Here is a 20095-nt window from a genome sequence, read left to right on the forward strand (position 1 = left end):
AATTGGAAAAAAATTTTAAATTATCTAAAACAGTTATAATAAATGTCTGGGGTGAGGGAGCATGAAATAATTTTATTTCTACTGTTTTGCTTCCAAGTCCCATACTACCCCCCCCCATCCTATTCTATGCCCAGACAATGACCATGACCAGTATATTCGAAATCCAAAGCATTCCAAGATTAAATTAACTGGGAAATTTCTGACTCAGTTATCTTCCAAATTGTGATTTAAGTGACAATTTATGGCCTGACAGAAGCTTTGACAGTTCTCACTGTTTCTTTCACTCTTCTACATGGGCTAAATTTTGGACAAATAACAAATATAAAGAAAAATACAACAGAACCTAATGATTAGACAACAGCTTTATTAGCCCTCTGGAATCAATAAGGAACTATCAATATGAGGAATTAAAAGAAATAGTGGAAGACTTGTATGAAGTGATACAGATGAAGAATCCAAAGTCAAAACAACACACACCATGACTGAAACAATGTAAATATCAAACTGTCAAAGTGACAGATCCTCCTTTTCTGTGAAATTAATATGCTATCTTTTTCAATGAATTTACATTGTAGAGGAATTTGTTTGGATGCCTATCAGAAAGTCAGAGTGTATCAAAACAAAATTTTTACAAAAATGTTCAACATGAAGTAGCTCGCATATATTATAGAAAAACTTTATAAAGCCATAACTATTACAGACTTTTAAAAGTACCTTGCCCATTCCACAAAGATATTAATTTACTGCATAATCTGCCCCATACTGCTTGAATTCTTAATACTCTCTTTACCTATAAAAACAATTCTTTTTGTTCCAAACTTAGAACAAATATAAAAAAGCATTTCCATATATGCTATGAACAAAAGGAATAGATTATATATGAAATAATATATGTAGAGCTTTTGATAAATTCAACATGTAACTTTCAAAGCTGTCCTTTTAGTCTTTCATCTTTTCACTTTTTAAATTGAACACACTTTGTTCTATTCCTTCAATGTAAATACAAAACCCCCACAAAACTCATGTATTATGTGTTGCTAAAAAAAACATTTTACTATCTGGGTTTGCTTTTGTACATTATATATACCCAACCTGTTCTATTGATTGACCTTTATCTTTTTTTTTTTTACACAGTACCAAATAATTTTTAGGGCTGCTGATTTGGAGCTGTCTGAGATATAGTATTGCTAGGCTCCATTCCTTTCCCCCGTATTTCATTATTTCCCTTGACATTTTGACCTTTTGTTTTCCCAGATAAATTACAGTCATGTAACTACCACAACTCCAAACATTATTGTGATTATTAGTAACCTCATTTTCACTTTTGTGTTGGCAACTGTGCACATTTGTAGCTATGTGTAGTAGAGAAAAAAATGAGGTATGATGTAAAGAAGTCTGCTAACCTAGTAGGTGTTTCACTGGTCTTGTTCAGCCTACCTTTGTAAAGAGCTCCCTGAACATTTATGGCATATTTTTGTTATTTGCCTTTAAAACTCAAGTTCTCTGTTGCAATTATGCTCCCAAAATGTAACAGTAAAAGTCCTTTGGGCTCTAGGGCGATGACTACTTCACCAATCTCAGCTTCTTACGACAACAGTGACTAAAGTCTCAGCAAACTCTCCTTTGGTTTTCCAGAGGGTGGCCAAGGTAGAAAAGTTTACAATAGTATAATGTAAGATTTAGGTGAAAAATGTTTTCAGTTGTAAGCATTTTATTTGCCGTACAGTATTTACGGTAGTATAGATTTTTATGTATTATGAAAAGTGAATACTGTCTGAAATCAATGCCTTTTTAAATCGAGAAGTTAGCACAAAATGTCACAAAATTCTAGAGAATAGGGAAGAAAATGTTCTGCATGTCAATTTTATTTTGAGTGCTGTATTTTATGGTTACTGTGTTAAGCAAAAGTGCAAATTATCAGAACTACCATTTTGTTATGAAGAATTTTATGCAAAAAATATCTTTTCAATCTTGTGAAAGATTATAATTTTTGGTGCTCACAGGAACCCACCCCTCTATTTCCCACAGGTTTAATGTATCAACATTTGCATTTTTTATACTTTCACACTGCTTTTCAGGAGCGTTATCCATGCAAAAAGTTGAGGTCTGACTGTATATTATTACTTTTATTCTAGCTCTCTAAAAAGCAACCTTTTGGTAGTTTGATTGGTATGGTAGCTAGGTCTTTCTTCACACTACTCCCCCTTTCTCTTCAAATTGCATCCTTTTTTTCAAATCTCATTTCCTCCAAAGTCCTTTCCCTGATTACTTTGTGTACTTTAAACATGTGAGCTATGATTCTTCCCTTCTCTGTCTGCTTATAGAACTCCCCAAAATTTGGCTGTCTTATATCACTAATTTTTTTGTTGTCTTATATTCCCCAAAATATTAAATACTAATTTTGATGACCAGAATCAATTTATTCTGTAACATCCAGCACAGTGCCTGACACTTAATAGAAATTCAACTGATGATATCAGATAAAACTAGGTAAAACAAAGATAAAAAACTGGGTGTTTTTCAGTGATACGAAACTTGGTAAATACCAATCTTAAATCACCCCCTATCCACTTAGTTGGAGGACACAAAGACAGATTTCAGGGAAAATATGATCATAGAGAGAATAAAGGAGTAGTAATGAGCTGCACAATCAAGGACACTAAAAATTCCTACCACAGGGCAATAAGACCATCCTCTTTTCCCTGAAAGAATTAGTATATCTGAAAATGAAGTGCAGTAGAAAAATTGGAGTGAAAGGAGAAAGAACTACAAGGCAATGACATAGAAATTGTTTAGATAAGAAAAAATGGAATAAGTTAAGCAAAATTCCAAACCTAAGGAAAAGGGTAACAACAGTGGGGGACATGGGAAGAGAGGGGGTACAGCGGTAGAGACTCACCTGCCCATGGGAAGAAAAGAGAGCTGGCAGGAAAAGGATTGTTCTAAAGTGTATGAAGGAAAAATACTTAAAGAAATAAAGCACATTTTTTTAAAGAGGACATGGGAGAAAATCCCCAACATCAGAGACAAACAGAGGAAAACACAAAACCTTATTCTCATACCAAGGAGGCTACTGTCAATGGATTAAAAGAGTATTGTGGGGGAGAGTAAGGTGTAAGAAGACTAAAGGGACAGGGGAATGAGAAGGAGATGAGGTTATGAAGGGATCTGAAAATGAGAGGATTTTCTATTTGATCCTGGAGGGAATAGAGTCACTGGAGAGTGTGGGTGATGATGGTGGTGACATTGGAGGACCTGTACTTGGGAAAATGAAGACTGAGAAAAGGTCATTGGATTTGGCAAGAAAATGAGAGAAGAGAAAATCATGGCATTTATTGAAGATCTTATGAATGAATTTAGAATCATAGTGGAGATGCAAGGATCAAGTGAGGGCTTTTGAAGATGGTGGAGATATAGACATGTTTGCAGGTAGTAGGGAAGGAATCGGAAGACAGGAAAAGTGAAAATACGTGATAGAATGAGGATGACAGAGGAGGCTATCTGATGGAGAAGTTGAGAAGGAATGGAACTTCTGTAGACTACCTCACTGTGAGATAGGAGTGAAGGAGATAGTGGCAGAAGGCACCTGAGTGATATGAAATGGGGAAGAGTGAGTTTCTGGCGAATGATCTCAGTTTCTTTTGTAAAATATGAAGCAAAACTCTAAACTGAGAAGATGGGTGGGGGTGAGGGGGAACCATGGGAGATTTGAGAGGAATGAAAAGGAAGAGCCCTTATGGAGAAAAGGACAGTGATAAAGGAGGTATACTCCTTTACTGACTAGAAGCAGTGAGAGCCCAGTTGAGGCCGTGTAACATAAATTTGTAGTAGATCCAACTAGAACAGTTTCATCATATTCTCTTCCTGTGTAGGAATAAAGGTGGCAGAGAATGGAAGTGATCTAAGGCTCGAATAAAAGTAAATGTATAAAACAAAATTTAATATGTATCAGGTATACTTAAAAATAAATAGCAAAGAGATTGCAACCATACTGACAAAGCAAAACCAAAAACTCACAACATACTAAGATAAACAAGGAAATGATATTATGTTGAAAAGTACCATAAACAAGTCAAGAGGGGTGGCTAGGTGGCACAGTAAATAGAGTACCAGCCCTGGGGTCAGGAGGACCTGAGTTCAAATCAGGCTGCAGACACTTAACACTTATTAGCCATGTGACCTTGGGCAAGTCACTTAACCCCAATTGCCCTGGCCTCCCCCTCCCCAAAAAGGTCAATAAACTTGTATGCTCCAAATGCCTTAAGTAAGTGAATTACAAGACACAGAAAACAATACAACAGTGGCAGGAGATTTTAATATCCCCTTTTCATTTTTTGACATACCTAACAAACAATAAATGAAACAGAAAAAGACAGAATTGAATAAATTCTTCTGTTAAATATCGAGAAACTGATGATATCTTCTAAATGATAAAGAATGTATCTATTTCTCAGTATCATGTGGAACTCCCCCCCCAAATATTAATTTGATGTACAAAACTATGCATGACTGCGTATGTAATCTATTTTTTACATATTGAAATATTCGTGATTATTTATGAATGTTAAGCTCAAATGGATTTGGGATCTAATTTATTCAGGAAAATGGGTATCTTCCAAAGATGTAGATCACAATCCACTTATGTCTGCCTTTCCTGTGTGACTCTCAAAGTCCTTCAAAATCATTGTTCCGGCCAGCAGATCTTCTCAGGTTATACAATTTGCTGAGAACATCCTTTACTCTTATTCTTCTTCAGAGTCCCTCACTGGTTATAGATTACATCCTGGTCACACATCCACTGTTTTGCCTTGCCTCTGTGATGCTTACCTTGAATTCTTTGGAGGCGGTGATGTGCCAAGTTTTACAGACATAAGAGGAATATCAGAAATAGGTTTTTCTCTTTCCTAGGAGCTTTCAAATAAGAAAAAAGAACTGCTTGTAAGCTTGTGAGTAGGGGGAAAGAGCTCAGCAGTAGTTGAAGCAAGCACTAGGCTAGAAGCTCAGCTGCCTTAGGTCCCCACACTTGGCAGCCATGCAGCTGTGAGAACCGTTGGGTTCCTCTGTTGCTGGATGGTTATTTTTTGGGGGGATCTCTTTGTGTCTATTCTTTCCTGATCTTAGGTGAATGTGTACCAGAGATTAACATATCAGGTGAGCTTTGTCACAAGAGCCACCAGAGGTCCAGTAAACTAGAATCCATAGCAGAGTTTACAAAAAGCCCTAATAATGTAGTAAAAAGTCAGCCTTGTGGGTAGAAGTACAAACTTGGCATCAGCTTCCCACTCCAATCACTTCCAATACATGTAAAAAAAATGACTCTAAACAAACTTTAGAGTTACAGAACCCACAAAGTGACAGAGAAAAATAACTCTCCCACTGAAGGCAGCCTGGCAGGTGGACAGGAAGGGTCTACAGCACTGAGCTGGGAGCCTAGAGCACAGAGCCCTAAGGTTCAGGCCCCAGGGTGACCCGACCAGATTTCAGAGAGTGAAACGCAAGCAGCTGTGCTGGTTTTCGGACTTCTCAACCCATAAACACCAAAGACAAAAGTAAAAGGTCAGTGTTGAACTCTGTTGGAACAGAGGTGGATGGGGAAGAGTTCGGTTCTGTCCCTGCCCCAGGGGAGAGAAGTGGGGGAGGGACCATGGTTGCACCATGTGGCTGCCTCAGGAGTTCCTGGCCTGCAGATCATAGGGGGCCCAAGTGACCATTCAGAGGACAATTGCTCTTGCTTTAACCTGCCTGGACCTGGATCGTGGTCTTAGGTGGTGGTCCTGGGGTGTGTGGCCAGTGAGCCAGAGCTTGTGAGGATTGTAGAGAGGGAACCCTCTTAACAGCTCCTGCAGCTGCAAAACCCCCAGCAATCTGGGACAAAGTTCTCTCCATTCTGGAAGCAGTTAGAGCTCAAAAGTCAAGTAATTAACTGGCAAGATGAGCAAGCCCAAGAAATGTAATCAAACCATAGAATCCTTTTGGGGGGACAAAAAGGATCAAGCATGGAGCGGGAGGAAGACAGTAAAGTCAGAACTTCTGCATCAAAAACATCCAAGAAAAATATGAATTGTGGCTACAAGTCATGGAGGAGCTCAAGAAAGATTTTGAAAATCAAGTAAGAAAAGTAGAGGAAAAATTGGGAAGAGAAATGAGAATGATGCAAGAAAATCATGAAAAGTGACTCAACAGCCTGCTAAAGGTGACCCAAAAATACACTTAAGAAAATAACACCTTAAAAAAAATAAACTAGAGGCGGCTAGGTGGCACAGTGAATAGAGCACCGGCCCTGGAGTCAGGAAGACCTGAGTTCAAATGCGGCCTCAGACACTTAACACAAAAAAACTAGTTGTGTGACCTTGGGCAAGTCACTTAACCCCAACTGACCTCCCCCCTCCCCCGCCAAAAACAAACAAACAAAAAACAAACAAAAAAGACTAACTCAAATGGCAAAAGAGGCCCAAAAAGCCGGTGAAGAGAAGAATGCCTTAAAAAAGTCAAATTTGCTAGATGGAAAAGAATTTCAAAAACTCATTAAAGAGAATAACTCCTTTAAAATAAGACTGGAGCAATTGGAAACTAATGACTTTATGAGAAATTAAGATACCATAAAACAGATCCAAACAAATGAAAAAAAAAATAGAAGACAATGTGAAATATCTCATTGGAAAAAAGATCCAGGAGAGACAATTTAAAAATTATTGGACTACCTGAAAGCCATAATCAAAAAAGAGCCTAGACACCATCCTTCAAAAAATTCTCAAGGAAAATTGCCCTGATATTCTAGAACCAGACAGCAAAATAAAAATTGAAAGAATCCACCAACTGCCTCTTGAAAAGATCCCCAAAAGAAAACTCCTAGGAATATTATAGCCAAATTCCAGAGATCTCAGGTCAAGGAGAAAATACTACAAGCAGTCAGGAAGAAACAATTTGAGTATTGTGGAAACACAATCAGGATAACATGAGATCTAGCAGCTTCTACATTAAGGGACTGAAGGGCTTGGAATATGATATTCCAGAGGTCCAAGGAGCTAGAATTAAAACCAAGAATCACCTAACCAGCAAAACTGAGTATAATGCTACAGGGGAAAATATGGTAGCTAGTAAGTGTTAAGTGCCTGAGGCCTAATTTGATCTCAGGTCCTCCTCACTCCAGGGCCTGTACTCTATTCACTGTGCCACCTAGCTGCCTCCTGTGAGGTTAATTCTACACATCGTTAATTCATTTGTGTATTTTAAGCCTTTGTCCAGAAATCCAAATCCTGTTCTCAGATACACTTAATAATCATCTGTTAACTTCCCCAATCTGTCATCCTTGTGAAGACCCTGCTTAATCCTGGCAGCAACAATAAGACCACCTGTGCTCCCCAAGATTTACTTCCCCAAAATTTCATTTTAGCAAGATAAAATGGGATGAAATCCTGTCTCAAACATTTACTGTATGATGGATAACAATTTAGCATTCGAAGTCCTAGTTTCATCTTTAAAATGATAATTATACCTGTACTAACATCTTAGGGGACTATGTAGTAAAGTGCTTACATAAAACCTTTAAAGAGTTACAAAGTAAGCCATTATTAGTTGAAAATAAACCAGTTGTCATATCTACAAAATCAGAAGTGTTTGACTGTGTAGTGTGACTTCAGAGTCCCCTGATGTCCTGTAGCTCCTTAAACATAATATGCCTCAAAAACTGGGCTAATTATCTTCTTAAAACTTGGACTTCCTAGGGAATAAGGGGTGGGGGGATGATAAAAGGGAGGGTAGATTGGGGGAAGGGATAGTCAGAAGCAAACACTTTTGAAAAGGGACAAGGGTCAAAAGCAGAAAATAGAATAAATGAGGTTAAAAAAAAAACAAACCCAAACTTGGACTTCTGATTTCACCATAACTTTTGGAGTTAACTGACTCTTCCCTCTTTACATTCTTCTGAAGTCGCCTCTGATCCATGTCAATTAAGTCCTATCATTCTATGTTCTTGTATCCATACACTCCTTCTTACGTCCCATTTCCATCATCCTATAACAGGTCCCAATCAACACATCCCTTAACTAATGCTAGACTCATGTTCTCCTATCTTCACTGTTTTCAGACTTTCCTTATAAATAGCTGTTTTTGCCCTCTGCACAAATCCCTTTTTTCTACTATACTACCTATACCCCTACTCGGTATGTGCCTTGCTTTCCTACCTCCATGACTTTGTGAGTGTTTTTCCCTATATTTGAAATACCTTCCCCACTGCTACTACCTTGGTCTGTTGAATTCTTAGCCATTTAAAAAAACCAAATTATCACCCTCTCTAAGGAGCCTGCCCCCTCCACCTCCAATAACTTTTCTTTTGGGATTGTAAAGAAATCTGCTTATACCAGTCTATTTATGTTATTAGCTTGCCAAAAATTTGGTATACCTTTGGATATAATTTAGTAGCCTCTTCTCATGAAACTGCTACAGTTTTTTTTTTTACCACTTCTACAGCAAAATCCAGTGTAAGGCTCTTTTACAGATATGTAGAATTCATAATTATTTTAGAACATAAAAGTGTATCAATAGACCAAATACAAAAAAATTTAGCAGCATAAAAACTGCTGCTCTGACACTGCCCCCCAAAAGAGAATAGCATCCTTTGCTACTTGTCCTGAACAAACTAACTCTTGATTAAGCCAGAAATTATGTGGGTTATAGATTTATTTCAAAGAGTTAGAGTTGAAAAATACCTTAAGGGTAATCAAGAGAAACCCTCTCCACCCTTCCACTTCATAGCTGAAGAAACTATCGTAAGAGGTTCAGTAACTTGCTCAAGGTCACACTGCTAAAAGCACTTCAAGTAGGACTAGAATCCAGGTTCTTCTGACTCTAATGCAGCACTCTTTCCCACCAGTTAGCTTATTCATTCTTAGGACATGTCTGTGTTATAGGGGGGTGGGGGTAGTTAAGAACAGGTAGTAAGACAGCAAAAAAGAAAAAAACTTCATGGTACACTTATGACAATTCTAGGCAACAGGGCTATGACTGAGATCAAAGTCAGTATGCTTTGGGTTGAATAATCTAAACCTACTTGTTTTGCTTAAAGACCCCATTACCATTAGGGATAGATTAGTGAGAAGACAGCTACAGTGAAGTTCCTCTCTACTTAACCCTGGAAATGCTGAAACATCAATAGGAAAAAATAAGGGGCAATCTGCCTGAATTTACTTTGTTGTTGTTCAGTCATTTCAGTTGTGTCTGACTCTTTACGATCATCTTTTGGGATTTTCTTGGCAAAGATCCTGGAGTGGTTTGCCAATTCCATCTCCAGATAATTTTAGGAAACTGAGGCAAACAGGCTTAAGGGACTAACCCAGGATTACACAGTTAGCAAGTATCTGAGACCATATGAGAACTCAGGAAGATGAGTCTCCCCACCTCCAGGCCCAGCACTCTATCCATGACACCCATGAGAAAAGATAGCCAACTTTCATCTGTGTATTTGAAATTAGGAGGAGCATAACCATTGAACTTCTAAAAGCACTGTTATGATTCCACAGAGTAGTACTATCAAACTCAGAACAGAAAATAAAGGGGACTTCCCACCAAGGTTCAAACTATCTGCTCCATGAAACCTTCCTGATCTTGATGGAAGTGCTTTTTCCTTTCTTTAATTTCTCACAGTATTTTGGTTTGGTTATTTTTGGGGGGGTGAGGGGAGGGATTTCTTTCTTTTGACTTACAGTTAAAATATCTCAGAGGCAGCAAATTAATTATCAGTTGGAAATTGTTCAAAAACAGTTTAATAAATACTAATTAAAACAATTTTGACGCATCATTCCCTTATACATCAAATTGAAAAGGGCAACTAAAATAATAAAAATCATTATTATTGGACTGTGGGGGGAAAAAGGCACACTACTACCATTGAAGGAGCTGTGAACTGCCACAAAAATTATGCTCTCACCTTTGACCTACTGGTTCTACTAGGACTGTATCCTACAACTGTTACTTAAAAAGAAAAGGAAAAAAAGATGTTTTAGTACACAAAGAAAAACAAATAGTTGCTTTCTTTGCAATAGCAAAGTATATGTCCAACAGGCTGATGGCCAAAACTGTGGTCACATTAATGTAATGAAATTACAATACTGTAAAAAAAGGGCAGATTATCAATAAACATGGAATTACACAAGTGATTCTGAAGAGTTAATAGAATTGGAATAATCATAACTATTTAGAAAGAACCATAAAAAGAAGAGAGTATAGACAACAATAATCTATTTTGTTAAATTTACATATTTAAAAAATCAGAATGTTAATTAGTCTGTAGCATAAGGTTTTATTGCTTGTTTTAAACCACAATTTGTTGACATTATTCAATTTATAATGAACATAATCATGTACCTATATATTAAAGAGTATATTCTTTGAGTGGAAGGAACTTATTTGTTTTTCATCTTCATGTCCTCAAAACATACTACATTGCCTTCAACACAATATTTAATACATTTTTACTGAATTGAAGTAGTTAAGTACAGGGAAGAGAAGAACAGGCCCTGTTTTTTACTTCTTATTCGAGGTAAAATACAAGGCCAATATGAAAATAATCATTAATGCAACCTCCTTAAATTCCAATGGTACCCCAGCCCTAAGCTTTTTTTCTAGAACATCTGAAGGAAAAACCTCTGAAGTTGCATAAGTAACAGATCTAAGAGACATCCAGTAGGCAGGGAGAGGCATCTCCAAGACCCCCAAGGGTTAAGGATAAAAGCCAAATAAGATTCACAGGTAAATTTCTACTCTACGGTCAGGGTCCAAATGGCCATGAAGGTGGAGAAAGATAATGCTCCCATGAACTTATGCAATAAGCATAAGACTACCCTAAATCCTTCCTATGGTATGTTGAGGTAGTTTTTCTTCTCCTCCTAAATATACAGAAATCTAATCTCCATCCTGTACATGCCATCAAATAAAGGAGGCTACTTCTGCATTTCTATCAAACTGGGGCTCCCATAATGTCCCATCAGCCCCTTCGGTCTGATTAGTAGCCCCAAAACTGAATACAGATACTTCAAACACCTACTAGTTTCTGTGGCTATTTGAATATTTAATTAGTAAATCATTAACACTACCCAAAACACTGACCTGACCTGTTATTTTCAATTGGTTCTCTGGTAATGAAAGTTGACTGGCCAATTTCTATAAGCATATGATTCAACAGGTACTTTCAAGGTTCATATCAGAGAAGGACACAATGTTTTAACTACTATTTTTTTTCTGAAAGGACATCTTTTAATTTCTGGTGTGCAAAGTTATGTCAGAAAACTATTAAATTTAATTTACATGACTAAGTTAACTGAGCTAAGAGCAAGATATACAGTATGCCACTTTTTTCACATAGCAATTTTACTAATATTCAACTAAAAACTTTAGTTCTTCTAAAAGTGTTAATCCAATATCATTCTGTCATAGAAAGGTAAGGCTTCTAAGATGGAGAGGTGCAAAACTGGCATGAGGTAGGAGACAGAATACCAAGTTCAAGGAACCACAAGTAAGTCAGTTTAGGGGGAATACAGTGTTACGAAGGAATGCAATGTGAAGTCAGGAGAAGTAGGCCTGAATTTGACTGAAGGGCTTTAAATGTCAAGACAAGGAATCTATTTTAATCCAAGAGACAACTGGGAACTACTGAAGCTTCTTAGAGAAGATTCTTTTGGCATCTGTGTGGAGGATGCATTGGAGAGGACAGGAATTAAAACTAGGGAATTAATTAATTAATTAGGGAGTTATTACTATAGCTAAAAGATAAGGGACTAGAGTGATGGCTATGTTAGTGGATAGAAGTGTACAGATGTTATGGAGACAAATGACAAGATTCAGGGAGAGAAGTCAGAATGATTCAGAGGTTGCAAACTGTGTGTGACTTGAAGGATGGCAGTACTCTCAACAAAAGTTGAGAAGTTTCAGAGGAAAGATAAGATTAGAGAAAAAAAGAAGAGTTTCATTTTGGACATATTATGTTTGAAATGACAATGAAGGGATTCAGGACTGAAACACAAAGATTACAGATGTATATAAAAATCTGGGATTCGTCTGTTAACTCAACCCACGAGATCTGATTAGAAAGTAGAGAACAGAGCATTTATGGGAACTTTTTTTTTTTGCTTTTTATTGAAGGGGGGAGGGCAATCAGGGTTAAGTAATCTACTCATGCTCACACAACTAGTAACTGCTATGTGACTATGGCTAGTAAGTGTTAAGTGACTGAGGCCCAATTTGAACTCAGGTCCTCCTGACTCCAGGGCCACTGCGCCACCTAGCTGCCCCCGGGAACATTTTTTGCTGGATGGTAATCCAGCAAAAAATACTCAAAGAGTTCTCAGAAAGGTAGGAGTCAGGAAAAAAACGGAAAATATGTAGAAGGAAGGGTTAGTCAACAATACCAATGTTGCAGAGTTGTAAAAGAGGATGAAAAAATCACCAGATGTAGCAATTAATAAATTGATGATAATCTTGGATGGAGCTATTTTAGTTGGGTGGTGAGGCTCAAACCTGGACAGCAAGGAGTAGAGATGTCACTAAGTAGAGGAAAATGTATTAATATAGTTTTTTTTCTAAGTGTTAGATATGAAAAGGGAAGAAGATAAGACCACAGCTTTAGGGAAGAATGGAGGTAAGTGGTTTTTTTTTTTGGAGGGGAGAAGGCAGGGCAATTGGGGTTAAGTGACTTGCCCAAGGTCACAAGTGTTAAGTATCTAAGGCCACATTTGAACTCAGGTCCTCTTGACTCCAGGGCCAGTGCTCTATTCACTGTGCCACATAGCCACCCGTTTGTTTTTTTTTTTATTTTTAATTAAAGGATAAGGGAGACTTGGACACTGGTAAATAAGAAAATGGGAAATAATCTAAGGGAAAAGTTCCTAAGATACTTCACTCTTTCTGGCCTCAGTTTAGCCCCACCCTAACAGAATCCCCTAATGGCAGCTGACTATCACTGGAGTCATTCAGGAAGAGACTGGAATTCATACATTCTGGAGAAAGATTTCACCTACAATTAAAAAATGTACATGCAGTAGTGAGTCAAGCATAACTAAATATGCAATAGGACAGAGGGCACAATCCCTACCAACTAATTTACAAAAGATTTAAGGAGACAAAATTAAAATACATACATGTTCCTAGAGAACAATACAAGACAGCACATAAAAGTTGTTTGAAATGTGTCTTGTCTTATTACAAGTTCTCTGTAACTAGCAATATCTATCCACACACCCCTACCCACCCATACTCAAGTACACAATGTAGTAGTTTGAATAGATTAAAGATTATCTGATCTGGACTCTAAACCTTATGGGTCTGGTCCCCAGCAGGCTACCCTGTGGTTCTGTCTTCACTCCCAAGAATATGAACAAAGCTCTTACACACCAAGTTTAAGTTTAAGCCTTGCTTCTTTATATCATCTTTAATACTTAATTTTTTTGACACCAAGGAAACCTCCTCTCACAAATACTGTTCAAAGTACTACTTACAGCTATTCAAAGGGATCAGTTTAGGCACATGGAACCTAAGTATAAAATTTGTCCACTTAAAAAGAAATCTTAAGAAATGTTATTTTAAAACTTCTACATCATATTACTCTTCTATACTGTAATATTCATTTATATTGTGCTATTCATACAAATACAAGTAAAACAAAACAACCTTGGACAGGTCCAGTCCTAGAAATCAAACTTTATCTAGAAAAATTCTAAGTTAAAACCACACTGGCATCTTCAAACTGGTGATATCTATCAGGATGGGAGTGGGCAGTATGGGCAGAGTTGCAGGGACAGAGAAAGAAAAAATTCAGGGAAGAAAAGTAAGACTGCTATGAGCAGGACCACATCTAGAAGTCTAGTTTCCACACAGAATCATCAGGGGTTAGTAAGTCTTGATGGGAATGGCACAGGAAAGAAAGGATGAAGCATACAGTTTAAGAAATAACTCTACAGGAACTGCCTTATGAAAGGGAGAAACAAAAAAAATTGCATTCTAATTTTAAAATAGAAGTATCTTTTAGATAGGCATTTTAAACATAAATTATACAGTAACTTTAGGTGATTAAATAGCTTACCCACAATACAAAAAAGCAAATTTATACTATAACAGATAAGAATGCATTCCCGGCAATTTAGCCATGTAGTCTCATTAACCCTTAAATTATTGTTATCCAACAAGGGCTTTACACTACTATTGGCATTATCAAACTGTTATGTAATTTCTCCAAAATTTTCATTCAATATGATTTCGAAAATAGGGGGAGGAAAAAGAGATAGACTCAATTTGTTATTTTGCTGGTATGTGGGACTTGTGGGGCGAATACTTCTAGAAATGCAGATTCCTTTCTAAAACATATACTCTTCAAGAGTTGCTTAGAATGTGAATGAGGTTAAGTGACTGACCCAGAATCACCATAATGGTCAATTAGGATTGGAACCCAGGTGGTGTCTCTGCCCCTTAAGCTGCTCTCTACCTACCTGCCCCTTATGCAACTCTCCTCCTCAGAGAGGCTAATATCAACAATATGATCCATTTAAGAGAAGTGTCAATTATTCCCTTAGGGGGAAAAAAACATAACACTAACCAAAATTAAAGGATATGGGATATTTAATAAGATAAAATGCTACTATGGTGTTATAGCCATAATGTCATAACTTCATTTAAAGTTATTTTAGAGAAAAACCAGAAATTTATCTATGGCTTCATTTCGTGTTACATTTTAAGACCCATGGGATTGTCCAGAATTTCTGCAAATTTTGATGTACAGTAGAAAAATTTTGCTTGGATTAAGTGAGCCAATAGCTGGGAGTTAGGTTTTCTGTTGCAGTTCTAGACTATGTATGTATATGCCCCGTATTCTCATATATATATGAATTGTCAACCCACGTTAGGATATTATTTATTTAGTTTGCAGGGTTATCTAGACATTCTATTTCAGATCAAAGGTTCTTAACCTTTGTGTTATAAATCTCTTTCTGCTGAAGCCTATGGATCTCTTCTCAGAATGTGTTTTTTGGAGGGCAATTGGGGTTAAGTGACTTGCCCAAGGTCACTTGGCTAGTTTTTGTATTAAATGTTTGAGGTCTGATTTGAACTCAGGTCCTCCTGACCTCAGGGCAGGTGCTCTGTTCACTGAGCCACCTAGCCACCTAGCCACCCTGCAGAATGGTTTTTAAACGCATAAAGCAAAATACAAAGGAAATCGTTGGTACTGAAATATTTTAAAATATTTTTTAAAAAAAGAAACCAAAACCAAAAAGCCAAGTTTCCCAACCAACTTATTGAAAGGGTAACCTTAAGAACCCCACATAAATGGTATGTCTTGGGTAGATTGCTCATTTCCATTTTGTCCAAGACACACAAGGTTTATAAAGCCAGTACAGTTTTAATGGGGAAAGACTGTTTTATCCAAGAAATGGTTAAAGATCTTTACCTATGCACTGCAGTTACCCACCTCTCTTTGATCATTATCCATTACTTTTGTAAATAACAAAGTTAGCTCTATTTTCAAACAGCACCTGCCAAGATAATTTCGAACTTTTTTGAGAAACACCAAATAAACAATGGGGCATGCAGATTAAATATTAATGCCATAAATTCAGCCCTAAGTCTGAGAACTTTACGAAATTTTAACCAAACTAAAAGTAATCACTTGGTAAAAACGGAACCCAATAAAAACCAACATTAATTTACCATGAGCATCCAAAACAGTACAGTAACTTACAACTATTAAAATTGCTGAAGCAGAAACCTTAATTTTGTGTAACAGCTCTGTGAGTCAAAAGATATTCTCCCTTTATATATATAGCAAGCAAAATCAGGTGGAAACCTTTGGACACGAACACATGTTAAGATGTTAAGATCAAAGTTCAAAATGTACATTTTCCAAGAAAAGAGGTTGTAAACTTTAGAGCAGTTACATCCTCAAATCTTGTAATAATCACTAATAACTAGCATTCACACAGATAAAACACCGTACATATTACCTATTGACAATTCCTAAAGCCAAAATCAAAGCCACACTAAAAACCGGGCATCTACAAGGTTTAAAAAAAGGCCTAAAATATGTACAACTTAATTTATAAATGGTTTTAATTACTCTGTATGTCAGATACAAATAATGATAGCTTAAATTTATCCCTCAATTAACTGCCATCCAAAGAATAAGAAGCTTAGGAAAATCATAAAGCTGAGGGATGGAAAGCAGTAATAGAAAAACTTCAGAAATCTGTATTCAGTTTCTTGTACTACAAAGTTTAAATTCCAACCAATTTAAAGCAGCAAAAAAATCTGAGTTCCAATGAATTATTAGCTATTCATTAAAAGGGCTAAATGCATTTACTACTATCTATAAAAGCAAACCCTCACTCCCTTTGCAAAAGTCTTGATTTGTAACCTACAAACAACTCCTTTCCCCATGGGGTGAAAAAGTCCTTTTTAAATGGGCACAGTTAATAAGTGCCAAGTTGCTAAGTTGCAACTTTGCAAGGTTGACGTTTCCACAATGCAATTAACAATATGATCTGGAATCTACTCAAACCATTAGCCTGGCAGTCAGCTGATGCTGCACACAGGAGGGTGAGTAATAACAAGGAAAAGGGGGAGCCCCCTCCCTCAAAAAAAAAAACTTAACCCCCCCCCAACCAAACGTCAGCGTCTTCCTAAAGAGAGAAATTGCAGTAGTGAGGATAGACGAGGCAGGCACGGGATGGTCCAGGTAAGGGGAGGGCCTCCCCTCACTCCGGACCCTGGCACCCGGGGGCCCTGGCCTCCCCACTCGGAGTTTTCCTCTCCCTAGGCCTCGGTTGCTTCAGACCAATCATCGCCGCGCAGCAGGCGCGGCCGTGACGCTGCCAGAGCAACTTTTACAAAAGGTCATCGCGGTGCCTTTCACGGCACTCCCCTCCCGGTGTCGGCCCGGGCCTCCCTCGCTCTTTCCCTGGGATCACCCTCCCGTCCTTCTCCACCCATGGAACCTTCCAGAGACCCAGGGGCGCTGCCCCACGGGGGCCAGAAGGGCTGTGGAGCTGGAAGAAAAGGACTTTCCATTTTCTTTCCGAAACAGCCTGCCTTCTCCTCCCCCCCCTCCCCCCCCCCACCGTCCCCGCCCTCACCTCCGTCCCTCCGCGGCCCCACATGTTGCTCACTCCCCTCCCAGCGGGTCCCTCACGCTGGCCCCACGTTGTCCCCTCCGCCAGAAGTGCGCCCCCTCCAGACTGCCCTCAGCTTAGGACGCCGACTACTCCTCCTCCCCCCAACGGCCTCCCCCGCCGCCGACCTCCCGAGGACCCCCCGGGCGCTGTCCTTTTGCCCCACGCGGCGCCCGCTCTCCACCCTTGGCCCCGGCCAGACGAGCCCCGACTCCCCGGCACTTCGGCCCCGGGGGCCCGCCCGCCCTGGTTCGGGTAGCGAGGGGGGCCGTAGGCCGTGCTGCTGTGTCAGCCTCTCGGCCGGCTCGGCAGCGTGTGAGGCCTGGAAAGTCACATGGCGGCGGCGGGCTGGCGGGCCGGCCGGCACTACTCTCCTCTTCCTCCTCCTCAGCGCCCGTGGGCCAAGGTCCCCGCCACCTCTACTCACCTCCACGAAGAGCAGCATCTCCTCCGCCGCCGGGTCCTCCTGGTCTCCGAGACTCCCGCCCGTTTACAGGACCCCCCCCCCCCCCCCCCGTGCCAGCCGCTGCGTTAAGGACACTCAGCGTTCCCCCTCCCCCCGGGTGAGGGCCCGGCTCCTCCTCAGCTCGCAGCGGCTGCTATCAGACCCGGCCCCTCAGGCTCCACCTCCTATGAGATAGCAACTACTTCCGGGCCGGACGCACAAGCGCTTCCGAGGGGAGGAGAAAGAGGGTGTGAAACGTAAGGGTCAACGTTGCGCTCCGGGCGGCAAGTGGGGGCGGGGCTCGCAGCGCGCCCAACGGAACGTCCTGCCCCCTTTTTCGGCGCCATGGAGGGAGGAGGAGCGGCCGAGGTGGCGGGGGGAGGGAGAGGGAGAGGGAGAGGGAGACGGAGAGGGCGGGTGGGAAGCCCTGCTCCTTCCTCTCTGTTGGCCTCAGGGGCTGCTTCTTCAGGAAGTCATGCCACGCCTGTGCCATTTGCCAAGCCGAGTGGCGGGGTCGTCTTTCGTCGTGGTGAAAAGTTTAAGGGACAGCCAAAGGGGGACCCAAAATAAAGCAAGCCCGTGCCCCGGAGGCCCTCCCCTCCAGGCCGTCGTGGGGCTGTCTCCAGTGCCTGTGGACCAGAGGAGTGAATGCACACCACTCCCTGGAGTTCCTAAAGAACTTGCCCTTCTCCCTGCAGAAGTGGCTACTCAAGTCCGATGATGAGCCACCATCATCTCACATGCAGTTTTAAAAGTCCAAACATGCCAGTTTCTTCCTTCCCATATTCCACACGTAAGAAAGCAATGCATATCGACTCAATTGAAGAGCATTCACCCAGTCCCTGCTTTGAGGTAATAGTTGCTAGCATTTCATGTAGCAATAGAAGGTTTGCAAAGTGTCTTACAGATATTTAAATCATTTATTCTTCATAACAACCCTGGGACATACATAGGGGCTCTATTATTTAGCCCGGTTTTCCAGATGAGGAAACCGAGGTCAACAGACGTTAGATGACTTGCCGCCAAGGTCGCACAGCTGGCAAGTGTGGGAAGTGAGAGCTGGCACCCTGCTTCCTAAACCCACTCTATCCACTTGGCTTCCCCTTGTTCACAAAGCTGAAACAAGGAAATGTAGGCCCTGCAGCCCTACAGGAATCTTACAGTCTGATGGAGGGGTGAATATTTAGTCTTGATGTGATACTTTGTCAGTACTGTGACTTGAGCCACCAAATTTTTATTTCATGCTTTGTGGGCCAGGCCTCTGTATCTGTGTCCCAAGGAGTTTACAGTGTAGGTGGAAGAAGGTTACAGGCATATGACAAAATAGCTACAAGCGATTTGAAGGAAAGGGGACACAATGGAATGGAATGGAAAACTATTCATAGCTTATTACTCTCCAAGAACTTTGTTAAGTGCTGGGCATACAAATAGGGTGAGAGAGTCTGTCTTTTGGGAGTTTTCTGTCTAATTGGGGCAAGACAGCACCTGGAAGGTGGACAGAAAGACCCTGTGGGTCCTTAGGACCGATGAAGAGACAGATGGTAAGGACCAGGGTCTTTAGGCTGTACTGTCAGGAGGGAGAGATCCTGGTAGCATCTGAGCAGATAGGGTTGGAGTGTGGCCAGTGTCAGAAGGAGGCCTACAGTGGATCTGATGCCAAGATCTCTTGGCTTTCTGTAAGTAAGAGGAAATCTAGCTGGGGTATTTGGGGTAGGGAATGAATTAGAAGAGATCTGCTCTTTGGGGTTCTGTGATAGTCTGTGCTGCTGGGGTTGAGGTTGGGGAGGTTGGAGGAGACATTAAAAATGCTTCTTTCTCCAATTACTCTGAATTTCGTTTCAATATTGTGAATTTTTTTTTCAGGCAGTATTTTATAGCTAACTTGGGGAAATCCTTCTTGTTTTGGATGTCTGATTCAATTTTTGGAACTCTTAAAATGTCGGTGTTTTAGGGGTGGCCAGGTAGCACAGTGAGTAAGAACACCAGCTCCAGGGTCCAGGATGACCTGGAGATCGAATCCCGGGTTCAGACACTTAGCACCCACCCAGAAACACCTGGCCGTGTAACCTTGAGCAAGTTACTTAACCCCGATTGCTTAAAAAAAAAAAGTTGGTGATTTTCCATTGTCAGAATTCTATAATCATTAAAATGCAGATTGCAAAGGTGAAAACCAAGAGTGAAATAGTTCTCCTTTCTAGTCTCTTCAGATCTTTGAATGTCAACTTCTGTGTACATTGGTAGTTGGAGAGGTGGTAGAAGGGGGTCAAGAAAGCAGAAAGTGTGTGCTTAAACTGAGTCTTTTCAAAAAAAGCTTTTATTTATTTATTTTTAGTTTTCGACATTAATTTCCACAAGATTTTGAGTTACAAATTTTCTCCCCGTCTTTCCCCTACCCCCCCAACCCCAAGATAACGAGCCTACTGAATACCCCTTCCCCCAATCTGCTCTCCTATACTCCCTCACCCTCCTCCAACTTTATAGTAGGGCAAGATGGATTTCTATT

General features: G+C 40.1%; 1 protein-coding gene across 5 annotated transcripts in view; it reads right to left on the reverse strand.

The window, feature by feature from the left end:
• LARP4 (La ribonucleoprotein 4) overlaps positions 1 to 17751 on the reverse strand; it is a 56917-nt gene extending 39166 nt beyond the window's left edge. The window contains exon 1 of one of the 5 annotated variants that reach the window (XM_069092567.1): positions 17575 to 17751. In XM_069092567.1, coding sequence (XP_068948668.1) covers positions 17575 to 17592 — 18 coding nt within the window. In that variant the 5' untranslated portion in view covers positions 17593 to 17751. Of the gene's footprint in view, positions 1 to 17111; positions 17189 to 17574 lie in introns of those variants that run through there. The other 4 variants (XM_069092566.1, XM_069092564.1, XM_069092568.1 and 1 more) reach the window with 4 other exon arrangements.
• Positions 17752 to 20095: the final 2344 nt, after the last annotated feature.

Source organism: Petaurus breviceps, unplaced genomic scaffold (assembly GCF_028583685.1).
Source record: "Petaurus breviceps papuanus isolate PSGF00001 unplaced genomic scaffold, PetGlider_PUasm1.0 191, whole genome shotgun sequence".
Classification (NCBI taxonomy): domain Eukaryota; kingdom Metazoa; phylum Chordata; class Mammalia; order Diprotodontia; family Petauridae; genus Petaurus; species Petaurus breviceps.